General features: G+C 33.6%; 1 protein-coding gene across 1 annotated transcript in view; it reads left to right on the top strand.

Annotated features, from left to right (window-relative positions):
• The window catches only part of LOC117103430 (Bloom syndrome protein homolog), a 48,249-nt gene extending 24,132 nt beyond the window's left edge, over positions 1-24,117 (top strand). Inside the window, exons 15-21 of the mRNA XM_033243969.1 lie at positions 133-328; positions 6,762-6,946; positions 11,454-11,595; positions 12,303-12,520; positions 16,148-16,313; positions 22,261-22,407; positions 23,311-24,117. Coding sequence (XP_033099860.1) covers positions 133-328; positions 6,762-6,946; positions 11,454-11,595; positions 12,303-12,520; positions 16,148-16,313; positions 22,261-22,407; positions 23,311-23,672 — 1,416 coding nt within the window. The 3' untranslated portion in view covers positions 23,673-24,117. The remainder of the gene's footprint in view (positions 1-132; positions 329-6,761; positions 6,947-11,453; positions 11,596-12,302; positions 12,521-16,147; positions 16,314-22,260; positions 22,408-23,310) is intronic.
• The last annotated feature ends 599 nt before the right edge of the window (positions 24,118-24,716 follow it).

Here is a 24,716-nt window from a genome sequence, read left to right as displayed (position 1 = left end):
ATTTGATAGTCTGGACAGGACATATTAAGATAAAACTTTATTGGGCCATTTTAAGAAATCCTTAGTCATTGGTCCGTATTCATTTTTTTAAAATTTGGATTGTTTAATCTATTATGTTTCCTTTTCCAACAGGTTGTGTGTGCAACCATTGCTTTTGGTATGGGGATTGATAAACCTGATGTAAGATTCGTTATCCACTACTCCTTACCAAAGTCTGTTGAGGGCTATTATCAGGAGTCTGGTCGGGCTGGCCGTGATGGTAAAACTGCTCATTGCGTCTTGTTCTACATGTACAAGGACGTAGTCCGTATGCGTAAACTTATTGAAGGTAATGGTGATATTGTGTTTTCATATACTCAGACAGTTATTATAATTATTATTACTGTAGCACTCCTCATTTTGGACACACCTATTAAGGGAACACTTTCTCAGCCACGAAACAAGGGAAAGTGTATCTTTTATTACTGTGGCCAACCTCTATTCAGGGGATAAACAGGAGAAAAAAAGAATTATAAGTTTCTTTCATCACTTTGCCATTTTAAGAAAGCAGTATTTTTTCAGGTTTTTGAATTGCTGTTGGTACAGAAGCTATAAAAACATAATGTGTTTTAAATATTCTATTTTGCTTTTAGTTTGTGTTTTTGAAGTAGTTCTTGTTTAGTTGTACATACAGTAGTTTTCATGATATGTAAAAGGTACATATATGGCCTCATGAAGAACACCACCTTGGTGAATGAGCTTCCATTGTAAAAGAAAGATTTTATTATTATTTTATTATAATTTGTGTTTCAGTTGGATGCAACAGATATTAAAGTGAGGTTTTATCACATGAAATGCACACACTCTAATTGTAAAATTTCAGTAAAACCTGAAATTGAAGCCCTGGTCTTCTTTTTCTGTGAACTTTTGATGGGCTTTTTTCGAGATGGCTTCTTTTCGAGGCAAAGTAAAGAGGGGGGCCTTCTTTTCAAAATGAATGCTGTAAAATTTGTGAATTTGTAATATAAAACAATAAATAAGGCCACTGCAACATCAGTCTGTATCATGGAGAGTATTCAACTGGCATTAAATTTGCGAAGTCACAATGCGATCGTGTTTGTGTTTAAACAATTAGGCAATAGGCCCTATGTTAAATTTGGTTGTTTTTTGTTTTTTTTTATAATAAACAACGTTTTCAATATGATAATACTACTTTACAATGAAAACAAGTAAGTTTAGATAAGTGTTAGTCAATCTAGGCAGCCTACGTGGCCGATGTTTTGTTTAGCTATCTAGCTAGGCCTAGCCTAGGCCAAGCACTTTGAAGCTAAAATTTAGGCCTGGGCCTAAACTAGGTCAGTCCAAAATTGCCATCCTGTGGCAATTCTGGCTAGGCTATAATAGTAGTACAGTATATGGTCACTAATTTAACAAAAAAATTTGTTAAAAAATGGAAATCTATAGTCATTCAAAAATCTTAAAAAGCATTTTTGATGTCTGATAGTGGTCATTATTTAAAAAAAAGTTTCCCCAACCATGTGGGGAGGGTGGGCCAGGTACCATGATGCTTAACCCTCATCCTGGGGAGAACACTGCAGTGTATGTACTGTATTATCTCGAAAAGAAGACTATAGATGCTATCTTAAAAAATAGCCCATGGGCTTCTTTTCGAGATGGGGGTTCGTTTCGAGGCTAATTTTGCAAACTAAAGAGGGGGCTTGAATTTGAGATGGGCTTCATATCGAGATTAAGCCCCCTGGGCTTCAATTCGAGGTTTTACGGTATCATTAGTTAAAAAAAGAGATAGGAGATCACCTGGGTGACCTCGAAAACTAAGACCCCATAGAGGAACCAAAAAAGATAAATCTTAATAAACCATCGTGTACAGACTATTTGCACTCCAGGGAACAGTGTGGTTTCTAATTCACATTATGGAAAAAACGGAATATCCATCAATGACAATGATAGCATAGCATTCCCTGACTAAATCTACATTTACACTAGACACAATAACGACACCATAAAAAATGCACTCAGTGTTGAAGAATGTAAAGGATGCGATGATGTCGTGTAGCTATCGTGTCTAGTGTAAATGTAGCTTTAACCTGTTTTAGTTTTATCTATCAGATTGAGACAATTATATTATATCATATAGCCTAGGCTAGAAGTAGCCAGGTCAGATGAAACAAATTTATATCACATAGTAATTAAAGGGGAGTTTGATTTAGCATATTTCAGGTACATAATATCTCATTTTCATGTGCGGGTTCGTTCGTAGATGCTATAAACCAAATTTGTGATGACGTGCCAGGTGCGTTGCTCCATCTAAGTTTAGCAAGGCCATTGTAATGCATAGGATTTGGATGGTTCTATACAAGTTCTTTGCATTATTACTATCCTTGTATTCATATAAAAATTTTATCAAATGGCAAAGAAGTAGAGTAATTGTAGACCTACTAGATGAAGAAGGCATTGAACATCCAAGAATGAAGAAAAACCGAGAAATAATGGCTGTGCAGTTTAGCCAGCAGTACTGTAGATGACGATTAGGCCTACTAGGTCTAGGCATCCCTACTCAAAGGTTGTGAACCGATAACAACGCAAGAAAAATGTGTATACTGTCATGAGTTTCTTGAATAATAGGCCTACCTTTATTAATTTCATTTGATGCAGTCACGTAATTAACGACGGTAAAGTTTTCGAACCCTTTCATAGTAGGCCAGGCATCGATGTTTTAAACACACCAGTGAGTGATACTGCTGCACTTCACTCTGTAGAAGTTTCTGGGAACACTTGGTTTGAACAAATACTGTCTTCGTAATGATACATGTATACCACTGCCAGTGGTGGATCGTAGGTTAAAACGTAGGGTATGCTAGTGGAAGGAGTTCCATCTATTTTAGCCTACAGTCACAGACTGTGTTCTATTAAAAGTTAAAAATACAAATACTGTTTTTATTCAAATAAACCCCCCCCCCCCAGCAGTGGCGGATCTAGAGATTTACAATTGAGGTAGTTTCTTCTCAAAAGATATTTAATTCAGTATGCCTATGTTTAACAAGTATATAGTGGTATGATTAGTATACTGTGTGCGTATTTATATTTTGTGCGTATGCTGATTTGTGCTCCTGCAGTAGGCCTACTCGTTAACTACACATCAGCAGTACTGTACGGATATGATGAATATCGAGAGAGAATACAGTCACTGTCACTAACTTTTTGGTCGGTGCAGACAGGTAAAAATCTTGGGATGATTTCATAACTACGCTAGGCTATACGGCCGAGGCTAGTAGGAGGAGGCCTCAGCGGGCTGCTGCCTACCGTAGGCCTACATCTAATTTCATTCCTTGAGTCTTTAAAATAGGTCTAGAATATTCCTATTAAACGTTCATTTGTTTAGTATATTAGGGTTCATTGATTCAAGGAATTGCTTAATTGTTCATACTTAATATTGAATTTAAAGTAACTTTCTTTGGGTTCTAATTAACCTGTTTTACGAAAGTAATTTTCAATTACAATTCAATTTTTATTGCGGTGTGCGATATATTTGCGGTGACAAAAAAAATTTTTTTCTGCACATGAATCTAAAAAAATCAAGCCAAGCGTCCACTAATTGGAAAATTATGGGGGATAATTGGAAAATTATTGAACTATGGGGGATAGGCAAATAACATTGGAAGTTGCAGTGATGATGTCACGATTGACTTATAATGTTTGTTACTATGATATAAAGTTTTGTAGGACTGATTGATTTCAAACTACTACTCATCAATTCTCAGAGAAAAATCACACCGCGGAGAGTCTATGCTATTGCGCAGTGTAAAAGGAGCATTTCTAGTTGTATCATGGTATTGTCTGGAGTTGTTTCACGTAGTCATTTTAAGGTGTATTTTATCTATATGGAACTAATGCTTTTATAAAGCGATTACCTGAAATATGTACTCAATGCTTTTTCCATATTGAACAAATGAAATTGAATCTGATATAGTCTACTTTTGTGAGAGGCCTATCTTCTATTCAAATACATCAAACACCGGTGTTCATAAAGTAGGTCTAATTTTTTTTTCACTCAGTCTTTTTGTTGCCAATTAACCTACTGTATGTCACCTGAATTGAATAGCGTCATAAACTTACATTTGTTTCGTTCTTTTTTTAGGCTACTGGTACATTATTGATTTAAAGAAACAATGACAATTTATAGCATTTCACTTAGAATAAGTTAAATTAATACCCAAAACAAAAAACTAGCCTAAGCCTAAAATCATTATTCAAAATGGATAGTAATCCAATGATGAAAGATATGATGTTGATAATGTTAATGATAATGTGCCTATGAGGAGGATAGAAATTCTATTCAATTCATCTTTATGTAAGAAACCCCCAAATCTCAAAATTTATTTCATGTATTTATAGTTTTATTCCGGGGCATTTATTTTTTAGAAGGGTTTATAGTGGTTGCATATTTGAGAGAGGCATTTATTCGATGGAGGCATTTATTTTTGAGAAAGGTTTTATAGGGGTTGTGTAGAGGCATTTATTCGATGGAGGCATTTATTTTTGAGAAAGGTTTTATAGGGGTTGTGTATTCGAGAGAGGCATTTATTCGATGGAGGCATTTATTTTTGAGAAAGGTTTTATAGGGGTTGTGTATTCGAAAGAGGCATTTATTCGGTGGAGGCATTTGTTTTTGGTGTGTAGTGGATACATTTATACTCAAATAAACGCCCCTAAATGTTGTTTTGTTAAATATTAATAAATTATTGTTGTTAGATAAATGTTGTTATTTTTTGTTAAATGTGGTCGTAATAAAAAGGATTATTGATCCCAACCAGGTTAGAAAATATATAATTCTACTCGACATTAATAGAATGTGTTGAGAATGATGTTGCCGCCATTAGTTTTCGTTTACAGTCATTTTGAACGAGGAGAAAAAATTTAAAATGCCTTGGGAAAGGATTAAATGAGGCTCCTTTTTTCGAGGAGGGGAGCATTTATTTGAATATACTGTATTACAATAGTTATAGTATTATTATTAGGCCTACATTAAGTGTCAGTAGCTGCGGCAACCTACTGTAACTTTGGCGCTTGATGAAACATGAAATCCAAACTTTAGGCCTACTACAGTAGGCTTTAATAGTTCTGAGTTATTCAGATTGTGGAGTTAAATAGTCTGTACACAGTGGTTGGTTTGTTTTGTTTGCTCCATGGTAAAGTAAAATGGTGTTTTTCATTACGAAATAAACGCCTAGATGATAAATGATGATTTCATGACTAGTCAGTTCTGTATAATAAAGTTGGCTCTCGAAAAGGTATTGTTGTCTTGAAATCCGAGCATATTTAGGGGTCTTGTTTTCAGGGTTGTTGTCTAGAAATCCGAGCATATTTAGGGGTCTTGTTTTCAGGGTTGTTGTCTAGAAATCCGAGCATATTTAGGGGTCTTGTTTTCAGGTTCTTAGATTTTCGGGGTCTTAGATCTTAGATTTCTACACACCCTTTGATAGTGTACATTATGGCTTTTTGCATAATACTTGTGTGTAAACAATGATTGTTACCAAGTGTATGATCCTTTGTTCCTGCAGCATGGCATGCATCACCAACATTGCAGGAATTGTTAAATTTGACCTTGTTGGATACAATAGACATTTTTATTAATAATTTATATATGCTGATTTATAGACATGATTAAATTTTACACAAGATGCCACCAAAATCAGAATACAGCCTTGTTATCCTAACCCAACAATGATTTAAGCTATCTTTTTTTGTTAAAACAGCTACTAAAACAAGCCACCACCCGTCCACGCTTTGCTCCTTATTGAGGTATTGAGGAGCACATATCAAATGTCCTAACACTATATATCGGAGAAACAGGACAAACGCTACGCAAACAGATGAATGCACAAGTCTGATATAAGTAATGAACAAGACAAACTTGTTGGACTACATTTTAACCTCCCAGGACGTAGCATACACGATCTCAAACAGTGCTACAGAAAAAGAAAGCAGATTTGATAGAATGATCGCAGAGCAAAAAATGAACTGTATAAACCAGGGACTGAACCGAGAACATGGATTCCTCTCGCACTATTAAGCTGTTTATTCCTTTGCAATAACTTTTTCATGCTCTTTTTTATACCTATCTTAGATATATCACTGAGACTGTGTTTCATATTTGTGTTTACTCTCATTGCTGTTATCATGGTTGATGGATAGTTCTATTATTTACCATCGCCTTTTAAAATGCTATATTATTTTATACCATATTCTATTATACTCAATTATCATGCTAATTTTATTATATAGTTCTCTGTTAAATGATTTATTTGTTACTTTTCCAGTATATTACCCTTACCTCTTTTTCCACTCAGCTGTTTTTATAGTACTGTAATTTTTTACCACTTTATATGACCTACCATCCATGATGCTTGATTATCCCTGGTCTCTTCCAGAGCCATTCTGTTTGTTTATATTTTGTTTATATTGTTCATTTACATAATTTTAATGAACAGTTCGATCCTGTGTTTTTCACTTCATTCACTTGATGAAGCTAGCTCAAGCTAGCAAAGGTTTGTGACCCAATAAATTTTGTTAGTCTAAAGAAGGTTCCACTGTAGTTATTTCATTTGAGATCAAGAAGAGTTGTTTTGAAAAAGCTGAGCTATATTTCATGTACTTGCTCCAGTTATTAATTAGTGTAACAATTATTCATTAAATGAATATTTAAGTAATACCAGAATATATAAGCATTTTGACCATTTTGGAAAATTTTGTAATATCACCAGGTCAGTGTGCTAACCCGGAAGCCCAGAAAACTCACCTGGACAACTTGTACCGTATGGTACAGTACTGTGAGAATGAGACAGACTGCAGGAGAATGCAGCTACTGCAGTACTTTGGTGAGAATGATTACAAACGAGACATGTGCAGAAGCAAGCCAGAAACCATCTGTGGCAATTGTGAATCACAAGTAGGCTATTTATGTTTTTTTTGTCTTTTTCAAATGAATTAATTTGGCATCTGTCCATTCTATTAGAAACTGACGATATAATAGATGTGTGCATTACATTGATGCTATTTTGAGTCAGTAATTAATCTGAAATTTGATCTCATCATCTTCATGTTGCAATCTCTATCACGCTTCTCCTCATCTCTTGATTTGTCACCATCTTCGTCATTTAATCTCTTTATCCTTTCTTATCTCTATCACCTTCATCATACGATTTCTGTGTTTTTAATTTTCTTTTGACCGCTTTTACACCATGTTTGCCATGTAATCTCCATATCTTCCAAATCTATTAATTTTCTCTTTCCGTAGCCCTCAATACAATCTGTGTGCACATGAACTTTGCCCTTGCAAGGCTGAATACAAACTGAATTAAAGTACACACAAGCATTTTCTGTTCTGTACATCAGGTTTTATCCTTTTCTTTCACACAATGCCTATTAATTCTTTTTCTCTAAAGTTATAGGTAGGTTTAGATACCAACATCATTCAAACACCTGTAAATAATGTGCAAATTTTAGGTTTTGATTTGCATTGAAACAGTGCAGTGGTTTAATTTCCTAATATTTCCTACCTGTCTTTTTTTTTTTAATATTCCATAGTTATTAAATTAAGGTTAATTAATTAATATATTTTAATCTTTACAAAGTGGAATTAAATAAATGCTGCAATATATGCAGGTATGCATGTACATAATTGTTTCTCTTCCCCACTCCTCGCTATACCTGTCCCCTTCCTCACATCCTTTTCATCTAATCCAGGGGTCCCAAGTCTTCTGGAAATTTTTTTTTTTTCATTTCATTTCATTTATTTAGGCACGAGCGCCAAGGATATGCCAAATAAGTGAACTTAATCACTTTTCCTACGTGGCATATCCATTTAACAAATCTCCCATATCCCACTCAAATTCATGATATTTGCATGTTTTCACTAAAGCAAGTGCTGATGCAGTGTTCTCCCGAAACCGTTTTAGCCATCATTTTTACCGGTAAAAATAACTGGCCAACCAGCTAAAAATTTTGAGATTGTAAAATTATATAAACACTGATGGTCCTAGGTAGTCTAGGCTGGCCTTCTTTCAATAAATGAACATCATTCCAGTCTATAACTTGGCTATGACTATAATGTGTTGTTTTTTCAAGTCATTAAACCTCACTCAAAAGAGACAATGCCTTCACTGCGTACATAGCTGAAGTTTTATGCACAAATTTACCAGTAAATATGTTTCAATTGGAAAAACACTGCAATGGGTGTAAAAACATGCAACAAAATAAAATTTAATGTCATTAAACTCATTTACGAGATCCAGGGGAATGCACCCTCTTACATTTTTCAAAACTATTAAATCAAAATGAAGAAAAAAAGAATCATATTCAAATTAATCACGTCTGAGAGTGCCATTTCCGGCCATCTGGAGGTGCCATAGTCATACATTTTCTTACCTCAGCCCCAACCATGGTGGGGCTGCCCAGTCTTGACGTCTTGCACCCATCCTAAAGCCATTTTTAAGCCCTTCTGCCCAGCCTCTGTCTCTTATACACATCTAGATGTGTATAAGAAACTAACAAATTTTTGCTCAAAATAATAATGCTTTTAAAACATGTCAATGGATTCTCGCACCAGTCAGAAAATGTCCTGACTGTCCTGACAAATTTTGGTTCCTGGTGGTCTCTATTATATCTACTAAGTACTGGAGTGTATATATACTGTAATACCACTATGCTTCTCTAGCCTGAATAGTGCTAACTGTACGTAGCACTGGTAGGCCTACTGGTCGTTGATTAACAGTTAGAACTGCTGGTTGTACAGTAGAATGGTTGCTACAGTATATCATAAATCCATAATGCTGGTTGCAGCCATGGCGGTTGATAAGTGATCACTGCGTCTGCGGCTGCGCATATTATAATGATTTGTTAGTCGTACACGCACTGACAATCTTTGCAATACCATACTCTTTGGCGATACGAAGATGATGAATAAATTGATTGTGGTTAATGAAGTTTGTTAAGATTTATTAAAATGTTGTCCTCAAAATTTAAAGAATATTGCGCAAAATTCTAAATGGTGAATATAAGCGTTGCCATTTTGGTGCATAATTATGGTGTGAGGCAGCATGGCCCATTTCCCACATTTTGAATTAAATTTACTTAATACCTTCAATTTAATTTAAATGCGAACAATATTACATGTTTTTTATGGAATTCTCAAGCCTGGAAAATATTTGGTCACTGATTTGTAAATCACTGAATAGTACGATAGTCTCACCTGTACACGGAACTGAACTACGTCCTGCCCAACTGACTATTTTTTTAGCATCGACCAGAGACCCCCCTGAGTTTACATACAGTACTTTTGTCAGTTCTTGCACGCACAGGTTGCATACAAAGAGATTATGTTTCCTGGGGTTGGGTTGGGTACCTGACTAAAGTTAAGAGCAAAACATAACTTTTTTGACAAGAAAGGCAGGTCTTTTCAGTCGTAGAATGGACGAACCTTTAACATTCCAGTTATAATTTCTATGTAATTCAAATTTAGTTATCAAGCGTGCATGAACACGCGTAAATATTCGAATTCTAAAGATAAATTGTAAATCGCGCTTTTGTTACATGATCTGGGTCGTGTTACTCTAGGCACTCTCTACATCGCAGCTAACAAGTCAACCTCAAGTTTGTGTTAGTGCTTGACAACACAGCGCCATCTGCTGATGTTCACTGGTATTATCAAACAGGTTGTCATCGTCATTAGGGCCTTGGTGTAGTAACGTCCCTACTTTGGGATGTATAGTTCGTTTAGGGTTGGAGTATGTGGGTCATTATTACCATAGTGGAATAACACCATTACCCAAAATGTATAGTTTGTTTAAGGTGAAATATGCGGGTCAAGTGACGTCCCAACCGCAATATGCATAGTTACTATTGTGTTGTTTTTTTTGGTGTTTAATTGTGTTTTGTGCAGATATTGGCCCAAGATGCACTTGCAGCAATAAAAGAAATTGAAATAGCCCGTAATTGAAATAGCACATATAATACCCATCTCTGTAGAATCTACCTGGCTTAAAGCTAAGTATATAAATTTAAGGTGTACTGTACTTTACATACAAGCAAAATTTAATTGAATAACATGCTACTGTTCACACAGTGAACTTTTGACTGCTTTCAGTGTGAATATGAGCTTGTGGTTAAATTAAAGTTTGTTAGTATGTTAATGTCCTCTTTGTATTGCTTCAAAAACTGCCTTCAGGCCTGCTTTTATCATTACTTAATATAAGAACAAGCAGAAGACTATATATTACCCATGGTAACTTACTGTAGGAAAACCAAAACATCATATTTTCATGGACACTATTTTATTGAATGTTGTGTCAATTTTAGAATGAGGAAATGCATAGTCATTAATAATAATCCGGGAATTCATAAAAATTAAACTGTTCTTGAAATACAATGACAAACACATTTTGATACTGGGTACCAAGGATGTGTGTGGCAATTCTAGTATACAATTCAAGTAACAATATTTATGCAAAAATCAGATGTTTTATGTAGACTATTTGGCATCTGTTCTGTTAAAGTGTTCAGATCCTACATTTTGAGCATGTAATACTGTTATTTGTGTTGTAATAAGAAAACTATGGCATCATTTACAGTTTGCTATGACAATAATGCTGCATAGGTAGCCTAAATAATCTCCTGTTAGCTATGGATTTACTGAGGCTCAACTGCCTATCTTTCATTATTTCTAAGGTCCGTCTTTCCTTAATCATCTAAAGCTACATTTACACTAGACATGATAATGACGACACGATCAGAATGCGCTCTCTGTTGAAGAATATAAACGACGTGATGATAGGTCGTGTCGTTGTCGTGTCGTGGCTAGTGTAAATGTACAGTAGCTTTAATTGTATTACCATCTATTGTTCAAGTTAGATTGTATTATGCATTGTGCAGCATCTTATTCAACCATCCACAATGAGCAAGAGCTTACATGAATTGTTACAAAATGTTATAAACTATACTTCCCTCTAATACTTCTCTATCTGATCTACTTTAACTTTGTAAGGGCATAGGTCAGTTTTGTGAGTGGAGCAAATTCTTGGCTGTATTGTGTACACATACACACATATATATTTTTGTTTTTGTTGATATTCCCATGTAAGCCTAAATGTAGACAGCCCTTAAATTCAACTAGGTTCATATAGCCAATGATAATATGAAAAGATAACTTCTCCATTGTATTATATTTTATAAACCATGTTATAAAGTGTTTCTAAGTATGTCATTACTATAGTACATTATTAATGATTTTTTTTATGTATTTTCATTTACATTTAACATTTTTCATTGTTGCTTTTTTCAATCTAACTTTTGAAATTGCAAACAATAATAATGTTTGAACTATGACAACAAATTTTATAATGTTTTATTTTCAATTTTTTAATTCTTCTGTAAATTCTTTTTTTTCTTTTTTATTTTAGATTCAGTACCAGGTGAAGGATATGACTCAGCATGCAAAAGGGATTGTAGAGTTTGCGCAACAGCTGGAGCAGTCCGGGGGACGAAGGGGCAGGTGGGCCAGCAATCAGTACACACTGATACATTTTATCGAGGTTTACAAAGGTAAGCTACATAAATTCCAAAACAATAGAAAAACCAATACTGCATTAAATATATATAGCTTGGTTGTTTAGATGAATACCCAGGGTCCTGTATTCAAATCCTGTAACACCAGAATTTTTTCTCATGACTAAAAATATTTACTCTTTAAAAAATCTAAAATCCAAGTGCAGAAGGTTTGTTAACACGTTCGCTGCCAGGGATGCAAGTTCCTGTCCGACAGGGTTTACAGGTAAATTTGCTGACAATTGTCACCAGAATGTGAACTCTCACCCTGGAGGTTCAGGAAAGAACTTGGAAGTAATGATCTAAAAATAAGTACCGTATGTTTGTTCGTGTTTCATTACATTTGATGGGAATGATTTTTATTGTGGTGGTGCCCTTTATGCCTTGATGTATGGGATAAAACTATGAAAAAAGGTTTGCCAAAGAGTATAAAATTGCAAGAGGTCCGTCTGCCCTGATTTTGTATGCAGCAATAGAACATTAAAAAAAGTACTGCCACGATATAGGTGGTGCCCTATTAGAATTTGAATAAAGTTCGCTCTTTTAAGGACATGCCCCTTTGTCGTAGTACTTTTTGAATTAGGATTACGTTCCAACGAAAACCATGAGAGTCGTACCTCTTGTAGTGTTATACTCTTTGGTTTGGGAGTCAATGTGTTAGATCGATAATATTTTGTTACATTCTACTTGTCATTCCTCAACAGGATCAGTATCAGCGAAGGTTGTAAATGTAGGGCATGAGAAATCCTGCATCCACGGACTTGGAAAAAATCTTTCAAAGAGCGATTGTGAGAGGTTTCTCCGCAAGCTTGTTATTGAGGGATATTTGCGTGAGGACATGCAGTTTACAGCTCTTGATCATGCGGTGTGCTACATCAAAGTCGGCCCCAAAGCGGCAAGCTTATTAAGTGGAAAAATAAGGGTATGTAACATAGTTATGCAACTATTTTGGCTGGATATATAATTGTTATTGAAAAATATTGTGTACACTTTTATACTATATTTATCTTAACTGTGTATGTGTGTATGTAAGGATATGTATTTTTAGCATATATTTGTCAGCCTTGAACTAACTATTTAATTTTATTAATATAGAAGATAGATAAACAGTCAAAGAATAGGTACAGGTTTTGACAGTCCAATTAAAATGATGCTTTTTAAGTTGCTGATTATTGAAGTATTACATATGTTTAACAAAGAAGTGGTAATAAAATATTTAATTTTTGGTTTATAAATATTAAAAATGACTTTTTAAAATATTAGTATAAGCCCTATCCACTGGAGATGTTCACTGAAGTGTGAGTAGAGCTGATGACATAGACTAATACCGCATTCACATGTCTTAGGTCGCTCGCGAGCGAATGATTGGCTCGCGAGCCGGGCCTTCATGTGAACAACCGCTCAAAAGCGGTTTTTGTCGTGGGTGACCCACGACAAGCCGCTATTGAGCGGCTCTCGATGCAGCTCGCTCTCGATCCATGTGAATAGCCGCTTGCAAGCGGGTCGCCAGCGAGCTGTGACCTCTTTTGTGTGAAAGCCAATCAGATACAAGCATCTCTCCAGGGACAAAGTAAGGGAGAAAAATGTGACTTCACGTTTCCTGGCTGAAATAGAATTAAGAATGGCCTGGTATTTACGATTTATGCAATCTTGAAAGTCACTTTTAATATAACAACAATAAATCACATAATAATTAAGTTTAAAAGTAATATTACTTCTACAAACAACGACGTACGTGTACGGCGGTGTACCGACGCCTAGGCCTACGCTCAGAAGATTTTAAAATGCAAATTTTTATAACTTATGATTCGAAAATAAAGGTGAACTTACGATATATGATAAATAGATTATTTATTTTCAGTGGCTTTCCGAAATAGAACGGGAAAATGCAATATAAGTTACAGAAATGCGTTAAACTTTCCGGTTTACCACAGAATTGGGAACATCGGCAATCGCCCAAAAATGTCAGGCGGGGACCGTTGGAGGATCGTCGATGCCACCTCCACCCAGGCCTAGGATCAGAAATCGCAGGCCTAGCATGTTGACAACCAATTGGGATGTGACGTAAATCTATTTCCGGTCGCTTCGAAAGTGTTGTAGCGGACGCAGTTTGGCCATTTTTTTAATCTAACACAATCTCGCTCACCTATGTAATGCAAACATTGTATAGTGTGACATATGAAAGACGTTCAGTTGGGAAGTACTGATCTAAAGGAAGCAAAGAAATAGAGCAGCTTTATCAATTTGAGCCACTAAAAAGCGAACTTGAAGAAGAAAGAATTGAAAACAAGGCTTTGTTAGAAAAACAAAATCGATTGGGCAACACTAATGAATTTTGAGCACTACACTATACTGTCCTACTCTAGGCCCAACGGACTAGGCCTAAGCAGAGTAACAGCACAAACACTTGTCAGCATACGATGGTTATTATTTTAGTAATAATAATTTTTAGTAATAATAATATACACTGTTTACGTCTAAATTAGTATACAGTCTGGATATTAAAGCTTATTTTGCAAATTTTTTACATTACAATGTAACGTACAAAGCTGAAATTTGATGTGTTGTACACGGCCTACGCCTTTGATAGTAAACAAAGCGCGGATTCGGTGATCATCATCACGTCACATTGTAAAATGCCTGGTTGTTTTTCATGTTATCGACTATAAATAAAAGCTGAATTTATTATTTTGGTTGTTATTATGTTGATATACAAACTGTGTGATATTCACTAATAATACAGGCCTCGAAATTGGTACGGAAGGACCATGGCAAAAATTGCCGGCATAAATTTGACACTCCTCTGCAGTTGTCGGCAGTTTTTGTATTTTGAGTTTCAGCAGGTTTCAGACAGTATGCAATTGTACCCATAAATTTGTGGTTTACGAAAATAAAATCTTTCCAAATTTGTAAAGTGTATTTGTAAAAACAGGAATTTCTATTCTTTTAAAAGCCATTATTGAAGAACACAAAATCGAATCGGACGGCAAATAAACGCACATGGAGAATCCCCAAATTGGTTCCACTTTACTCTTGTAAACAGTTAGGACTCAAATTGAACCACGAAGCAGGATTGACTTTTGTGTTTATGTATAATTTTACTGTTTTATTAATAAAAGTAATTTAACTTGGTACAGTAGTATGTATTTCAATCATTCAACAATTATTAAATCATTGTATTAACTTTTCGAATATAAGTGATGAGCTAGAAATATTTGTACTCTTTTCACTCGACTCGCGTCATTTTTGAATGACCACACTTGAAGACGACGTTGTACTGTGTATGAGGCCTACGTCAAATACATGCAGCAATTTCCTCCTAAAACTAGCATTCATTTATCATGAAAATCAAAACAGCATCTATGCTTAAGCCTGTATTTTATTGTAGGATAAATCATCACAACAGAACAAATACAATTTTAATTTCATTCAAACACATTTACCAACGTCGTCACAAAACTTCAAAACACCAAATCGGGTAGAGCCGGCCGGCCCCTATCGAGCGTCGGTGAAGAACATCTGAAGAAAGACCACGTTGTAGAGAACAAGTGATCCGCCCTACGAACGAAGTATGCTTTGAAGCAAGAAGTAAACAACCTCGTCCGTCATAATATAGCATAAAATATGCATGTATATTTTTTTTTGTAAAATACTGTGTTTAGGCCCACTAATCATCACTATATTAAATATTAAGTCAAAACAAATTTTTGCCGAGCGGCCATGATCGAGCGCAGAACATCAAGAAAGACGACGTTGTAGAGAACACATGATCCACATTACTATGACGTATTCTAGAAAAAAGTAAACAAACTCATCTTTCATAATAGCATATAATATGTGTGTATTTTGTGTAAAATGTTTAATCATCATGAATAAAGTAAATCAAAACAAATAGTTTTAATGTTTTATTCAAACACATTTGCTGTACCTAGGGAATATGGGCTCCATGGTAAGTATGGGGTGGATGCAGAGAATAGGGCCTGGGCCTACTCGCATCCTCACTCTTACGTTGTGGTCATGACGTGATACCGACGCTAATTTCGAGGGCTGCTAATATGTTTTGAATGTTTATATAATAATTACTCAATGAATTTCCGGTGTATGATTACCATAGGCCTTAACTGAGAATATCGTAAACCCATGAATCATACTATCTATTGTTTGAGTCGCAATCCTGCGAACATCCTGTGTTATTTTGTACCGAGTGTATGTGTTGTCATATCCGATAAAGGTCAAATGCGGGTCCGATTCAGAAGGTGATTTAAAACTCGTTTTTCAGAAAAACGTGTTATCTAAAAATAAAATGAAAGCCTCCAATATGTTTATTATATAATTCTAGAGTATGTCATTTTAGATGGACTTTAAAATTTCTAGAATTACTCTTTCGGTGCTAAAAATAAACTTATTCTGTGAACCTTGTATATTTACACAATTGCAAACAATTCTTGTTATAAAAACACAGTATGTTCATACTAGCACTTGAATGCATGTATGGATAAACTGGTATTAGCGTGACCAATGTGTTGTGTTATCTTTTATCATTCATCAGGTTGAGATGAACATCCAATCCGGTAGTAAGCCGACTAAGATCACTGTAGTCAGCCCAGTCATTAGTGAAACACAAAAGCTTAAGCAGAGCCTTTACGATGAGTTGAGATCAACATGCAGGCAATTAGGCAGACAAACTGGCATGAACCCAGACAATATATTTAATGGTAAGGACCACACTATATATTTATGGTAGAGTGTATAAATTACTCTGCCTAATATGGACATAATCAGCGATCTCGAACTAGCAGTTGTCATTTGATATTCATTTTAGTGTAACGTAAAAAAGTATAAGAGGAAATGTTTTTTATTTTAAAACAATATCCCACTGATATGCGCAAAGTATATTGTAAGATATGCACAATATATATATATCAAATTAAGTGAAGTGTCACAGTCTTGAAAACATACCAGTATTAAATAGTGTAGTCTCTGACAATGTTTATTGAATGGTAAGATATTGCCAGTTGTTTTGATGGTTTAGTCTTGACAAAATATTTAATAGTAAATTCTGGAGAATATACTGTATATACGGTATTAAATGGTGTGGAACAATCAATCAATCTTTATTTTCCATCGTCAATAAAATAACAAATTAAGATGGAGGAAATACAACAAAGGCAAGGCCTGACAATGTGTTGTATCAACTTAACAAAAAGACAATCATAATATAGAATATTAAAAAACATTAAAAATACACAAAAATCGGAACAAATTACATTACGGCAGATACAGAGACCCACCTACCCATATGAAATACATGTTACCAAAATGAACAAGTAATCGTTACTCAAGTCACAGTATTGCCATGAAGTTAACTTGCATTAAGAGATTGGATGTGCTTAGAAATCTGTGTTTTAAAATGATTGACACTGTAAGAGTTTTTAACTCTTTCTGGCAAATTATTCCAAAATTTAGGTCCAGTAGAAAATACAGATTCAATCTTATGAATATCTAGTCGATAGTTATTTTTATTCCTAGTATTGTACCCATGAATACTTTTATGATCAGTAAAGATATTATTAAAGGATGTGGGTAACATTCCATGGTTGTATTTAAACATAAAGATACCTAGTTCTTTCTTGTATAGATCAAAAACATTCAATAGATTTAGTTTTTCCTCGTATGACATAAATATGGACTATTGGTAAATATTCTTAAAGCTTTCTTTTGCAATTTTAATATTTTATTCACATAACCTTTGTTTGCTTTACCCCATAGCATAATCCCATAGTTAATGTGTGACAAAATAAGGGAATAGTACAGTAATAGTAAAGATTTCTCCAGTAGGAAATGCTTTACTTTATTTAACACACCAATATTTTTAGAACACTTCTTCTGAATGTTATTGATATGCCATTTCCAAGTAAGATTTTGATCTAAAACTACTCCAAGAAATGATGCCTCTGGTACCCGGGTTAATTTACAACCATCCAAATAAATAAAACAAGTTGAGTTTATATTTTTGGTTTGGTGAGGTGTTCCCAGAAACATAAGATTTGTTTTATCTGTATTGAGCGACAATTTGTTACATTTAAACCAATTAGAGATTTCGGAAAGCTCATTATTCATTACATTTAACATGTTATCGATATTACAATCCGAATAGAAGACAGTTGTGTCATCTGCAAATAATATAAATGAGAGTAGTTTAGAAGTATTACATATATCATTCATATATATAATAAACAATAAAGGCCCTAGTATCGAACCTTGTGGAACTCCACACTTAACACTCTCATATAATGAATTTACATGATTGTACACATACTGCTTTATATTTGATAAATAATTTTGGAACCAATTATATGATACACCACGGAATCTGTAATTATATAGCTTATCTAACAGAATGCGGTGATCGATCGTATCGAAAGCCTTCGATAAATCCATAAAAATGCCTAAAGTATACATGTCATTGTTTATTGCTTTAGTTACATTATTTACCAAATCCAGTATAGCCATATGTGTAGCATGATTCTTTCTGAATCCATATTGTTTGCTATATAAAATGTTAAAATTACTCAAGAAATTGTAACATCTGTTATGCATCAAAAAATATTGGAAAAACATGGAAGCACAGACACCGGTCTGTAGTTGCTAAATAACTCTGGATTATCTTTCTTATAAATTGGTACAACTTTGACAATTTTTAAAGCATCTGGTACTGTTCCACTACTCATAGAAAGATTAAATATAAAACTCAATGGAGACAAAATTTCTTTAGCTACTTTTTTAATTAAACCTGGATGTATATTATCATGACCTGGACTTCTGTTGCTAGAGAGTTTATATATTATTTCATTTATCTCCTCTTCATTAGTTGGTCTCAAGAACAAGTCGCATTATAGTTATTATTGAGGTAATAATTAAAGTTGTTGCCAGTGTGTTTTATTTTTTCAGCCATCGACGGTCCAATATTAGAAAAAAACTTATTAGATCCATTGGCTATTTCATCGTGATCGGTAATTGATTCGTTATTACTTTATTTCTTTATTTCTTTAAAACCACAACCAACAGCAAAATAAATTTGCCAATAATAGGAGAGTTATTAAACAAAAATGCAAATACAAAAAATACAAAACAACAAATTGAAAACTGGAAGAACATCAAGGAAAAGAAGATCATAAAATTATCAATTACAGTACACTTAAAACTTTATGCCTAAACTGATTAAACGAATATGAAAATATATCAAGATTATTATCTTGAACTAAAAGGGAATTATATAATTTACTTAATCTACAAAATAAATCATTTTGGATGGCATTAACCCTCCCAAAAGGAACATAAAATGTGGGTTTACTTCTTAATGTACGAGATGGAATATTAATAAAGAAACTTGAAATAAGATTACAATCGAGATTACTATGAATGATATTATAAAGAAACTTAAGATCAAGAAAATCCTTACGAAATTAAGGAGATAAACATTTTCTGAAATTCACTAAATTGTTGTGGTGTTACCCTCTTACTACATCTTAAGATGCCATTGAGGATTTTCCAAGTATTCTTCATGTTATATCGTTCTTTTGTTAATAATTTAGGAAAAAAAATTTCTTTGGACAATCTTATGGAAGTATTTAGCGTATTACGATACATTTTGTAAATGGAGATATATTTGTCTGTAGGTTTCTTAATAGATTTTTTATAAAGCATATTTTTTCTACGAATACATTTTATCAAGGCCAATGTAATCCATGGAGATTTGGGTGTATTTTTTCATCTTGGTTACTTGTTTCTTGGGTATACATTCATCATACAACATATTAAATTTATCCATAAATGACATATGAAACATTAACATCATTTAGATGAACAGACATTTACCAAATCAACTGAGTTTAGCTTGTCTTTAAATAGTTGAATATTAGCATCATTCATAATTCTAATTTCACTTTGACTTTCTTCAATCCTTCTATATGTGGATAAATCTGTAAAAATGAATGATGGGAAATGGTCACTGATATCAGTGAGGATGATACCAGAAATTTGTTTACAATACGAATTCGTAAATATATTATCAATTAAGGTTGCAGTTCTAGGCGTAATTCTGGTTGGTTTAGTAATACTAGGAAAAAATGAATAAGAAGTAAATGTATCAATGAAGTCAGTTGTAGGTAAATGCATGTCATCATTCAAAATATTTATATTAAAGTCACCCATAATATACACAATTTTATTTTATTTTCTGGCCACTTCATGTAATATATTATCAACAAATTTATTAAATTTATTAATATTCTGATTAGGTGATCTATAAATAATACCAACGATTATGTTTTTACACAAATTTCGTTCAATTTCAATAAATAAGGTTTCAGTATTCTCAGGATAGACAATAGTATTTAAATCATGTCTAATATTGTACTTTATGTTTTCTTCTATGAATAAGCCAACTCCACCACCTCTCCCGTTTAACTTATTTTTGTGTTCAAAATTATATCCATTCAAATGAAAGTATTCATGTGGTTGATCTCTAAGCCAGGTTTCAACTAGACCAATGGTTTTAAAATTTGCCTCACTACTGTTGAGAAAATCCTTCAGTGATTCAAAGTTTTTATGCGAACTCCTGATATTTACAGTACATTTAGCATCGATAAATTTGATGCTACATTAGTTAGTATTTCATTCAATTTGTCAGGTAAATAATAATCAGATTTGCTTGTATTGATTTCTTGAGGATCAATCACAAGATTTTCATACTGACTACTTTTTTTGCAGTTATTTAGGATATTTTTATTTTTATTTTTATTTTTCCAATAGATACTCATTTTGATCACTAATAGGATTAAACGGTATTGATAGGGAGTCATTACACTTTAAACAATGCCAAAATTTAGAATTATCTCTTTTTCTGAATTCTTTAACGGTTAAATTAGAACATGATTTGTGAACATATTTATGGCAAATTGTACATAATAATTTTCTGTGATTCTTTTTTACTTGTTTGAGACATATACTACATTGGCAATACATGTTACTACATTAAATACAAAAAAATAAATACGTCTATAAAACATGCACTCTATTAAAAGAATAAATTAAAATTCATTAAAAATCGCTCCAATAGCAGTAAAGATATACCGTGTATGATCATTGTAACAGGCATAAACCGCTCGGAGAGAAAAACGAAGATAATATATTTTATATATAGATGTTACCGGAATAATAATTCCGGTAACTATCTACAATTTAAAATGTGTTCTGAACAGTATATTTTTGGTGTGGTCAGTACAGTATACTGAATGTTGTGGTCTAAAATGGTAACTTGTGGACAATATATATTATGTAAATGTCATAAATCTTGATATTTTGTCATACATGTAAACGTCTTTCGTCTGTCAGTTCCTGTGCCCATCAAATCCATGACTTTCGCCTGCCAGTAATTAATACATTTGAAAGCAATTCGAAGAATTGCTTCTATATGCGGACAGAGTACTCAGTAGTAAAGTGATATCTAAAGTAGATAAATTAAGTTAAATCTGCATTGGCCATTGAACCAAACATGTTTTAATATTCCTTTTCGTCATCAGCATTGATGCTTGTCTCAGTCCATTTTTCCATGAAGCTTTCCATAATAAATTCTGGATTGATTGTGAAGTTGTTGAACTTGTAAAATACTCGTGATAAGTCATCTTATAGTTTCACATATACTATGCATGGACATGTCAAAGATTAAAGTATATGTCTGTAAAAAAATATACCTGTATGATCTTGCATTGTTACTTAGGTCTTGATCTTTTTGATATATATTTGCCAAATACCGGAATCATTCGGTTTGTTAAAGCCAAGTCACTATTAATTTGAACGTGAACAAATTCTTGTAAGTAAACCATTAAATATACGTAGTGTTTTGTGATGTTTCGATCCATTATCAACAGACCTTCATCAGCCAATGACTGGTTTGTTGGATGTATATTTAATGGTTTACTTACAAGAATTTTTCGATGTTCGTACTTCACAGAAACCAGATGAAACTATTTGAGCTTTCACTATCAATTTTTTGTCTGTCAGGCTAAAAAGGATTTGTCAGACTATTTGATATTGTATTCTTATTTCAGACATATCTGATACAAAATTAAGTGTCTTTCCAAAGCTGTCTCTACACTATCATTTACATCCATATATGGGCATGATGATGCCATTCTATCATACCCATATATGGGCAAATCACAGGTATTTGTTACTGTACATTAAATTTGATAACTTATGTTGGACAATGATTTCAATCAAACTTAACAACTGACCAATCTGAACAGGAACAGGAATGCATGTTTGTCCCTCAAATGCACATGTTTACGTACGTTTACGCTGTTGTTTTGATGGAACCTTAGCAACAATATGTAAGGTGCAGGGCTCCAAGTTTGATCAAACATTGTTGAATCTGACAAATTCCATATGCCTGACATTTATGTTATTGTCATTTATCAGAATAATGAAAAAGGTATAGAATTCCTGGCTCATTATATGATGCAAATGATTGAACTTTTGAATTCTAGCAACATTTTTAGTGAAGTCCTCATCAATTAAGAAGCTTGCTTTTAGACCTACCTTAATGAAGCATTAATAAATACATAATGGAGTGGTTTTTCATTTTTTTCTCCATCGCAGCACAAACTATTCAAGAGTTATCACAGAAGCTACCCTTGACCAATGAGGAGATGTTAGGCTGCACTGGAGTGACTGAAGCCAAGTTGGCCAGATTCGGTCAGCATTTCCTGAATGTTATTTATAAATTTGTACCACAGATTACACAACGTAAGTTGACGTGAAGTATAACAATCATATGCAAATAAATTTGCGTCTTATATCAAATTAATGGATGTATAAATGATTGTGTTCCTATATTATTATGAATATTCTTAAATTAGTGGTGATTTAAGTGTGACTTCCATAGTCTGTAAATCTGTGAAATCTCTATTTTATTAGAAATTACTAAACTTATTTGATACATTTAACACACTGGCTGGCAGATTATGTTTATAAGCGAGATTTTTTTTAGTGTACTGTAGAAAGTGCCCGCACCATGGCAATTTTGTCAATATTGCTTGTGAATAAATGCTAGAAACGTATGCTATGTATTTTTAGATTATTGCATACATGTATATTTTTTTCATAGTCCAGACAATAATTCATCATTATCATCTTCATCTACACCATCTTTGTTGACGTCATAATTTTGGTCATGAAATGTTAACCATGTTTCCCATGCCCCCAACTGAGTGTTGGTTACAGTAGTCAAGGTAGTGATTTTATTACTGTAATGTTTACAAAGCATGGATCGAAGATCTTTTTGACTGTAGAAGTACAATACTTGATGATATTATTCAACAGATGAGCACCATTGTCTCTTCAAATTATATTTCATTCCTCCACTGCATTATAGTATGATAGTTTACATTTCATTACTTCACTGTATTGTACAATGCTTTTATTTCATTCCTGTACTGTGTTACATTCGTTTAAATACACTCCCCTTTCTTTTATCTACCAGCTTATAAATTAACCATTTTTTAATTTCTGTATATTTTAAGACTACATATGTTGGTAATTTACATAAGTGAATTTTATTCATTATTTATTCTATTTTTATTTTGCCTCCATATTGTATTTTATAGACCAATAAATTATACTAATTATAAAATATTTTAATTTTACCAGTGGAAGACGGAGACTTTGATGACAACACCTCAGTCCAGGAAAATGAGTCGCACTATTTTAATTCTGGTGCTACCTCGTCAATTAAAGGAAGACAAACAAAGCGCAAAAGAGCTCCCAGAACATTTAGCAATAAAAAAATGAAGGCATCCGATAACAGCTACAGGCCAACAGGCAATGCTGCATCAAATCACAGGAACACTAGTGGAGGATGGGTGTCTAAAGCATCATACAACCCCAGCAATAAAGGAGCACTATCCAAAAAGTTTACATTCAAAGGAAAATCTAGCAATACAACGCCTAAACTGTCGTTGATGCCAAACCCACAACCAAGACCATTTCTTTCAAAGGTTAATCGCTTATGATTTGGCCGGTAGTTGTAGACCAGTGTCTTAAGTGACAAATTTGTGTGATGTGCCCATATATGGGCATAATGATGTCATATTACACCCAAATATTAGTTTTTTGTCGCATAAATTTTGATAGTGTGGACAGAGTTTAAATGAGCAAAAACTGATTTCTGTAATTTGATACTTGTAAATGAGAAGCTTGGTGTTTTACCTCCCAAGGTCCTTCTTATAAATATAGGTACATCAAGATTCAAGAATAATTTATTGATGTTACAGATTTTCAACAGACATATTTTAGAACTAATGTTTGTTGTGAATCTGTACTTCTGCCAACCCCACCCCCCCCCCACTCTCACTATCTGTATTTTGCCATCTTAGTAAAGTATACAATCTTTATTATACCAAATAAATTACCTTTTAGTATGTTTATTGTATTATATATAAAATAAGATAAGTTTTATACCAGTCTTCTGTGTATTTATTTTAAGTTTTTGCCGTTAGTATTTGTTAATAGTGGTTTTCTAAACAAAGCCGATGATATAAACTTACCTCTGTTACCAGGTGTGTGATACAAGGTCTTATGTTAGTAATATAATTTCAACAGTTGAATAATTTTTACAGATGAAAGTTGTTTTTTTTTTCATACTAATTTTCAAATCCTGTGATAAATCAATATTGAATATTGTGCAATACCATGTCCTAATTAGAAAAACTTCAGGAAATATATCAACTTGGCCTCATAGCTCAATTGGTGGAGCAACTGGACGGTAATCAGATGGCCTTGCATTGAATCCTGAAATAACACAATACATTTTTTTCACTCAAAAGTAATAACCAGTAACATCAATCAGGACGTTTACTTTTGTGCTAAAGCAAATTAAACCCATAATAGTACAGTGTTGACAACTACAGCATGTACCACTTTATTCCAAACATATGCCTTTCAACACAAGGTATTTTTCCATGTCAAATAGCTGAAGATGTTAATCAAAACAAAAACGTGTTTTATTCTAACAAAAGATAATACAAACCTCCATCTTATGATGAAAAACAACATTA

This window comes from Anneissia japonica, unplaced genomic scaffold (genome assembly GCF_011630105.1).
Source record: "Anneissia japonica isolate Jap-2015-1 unplaced genomic scaffold, ASM1163010v1 scaffold1272_len640109_cov177, whole genome shotgun sequence".
Taxonomy (NCBI): Eukaryota; Metazoa; Echinodermata; class Crinoidea; order Comatulida; family Comatulidae; genus Anneissia; species Anneissia japonica.
This window is presented reverse-complemented; position numbering and strand designations above follow the sequence as displayed.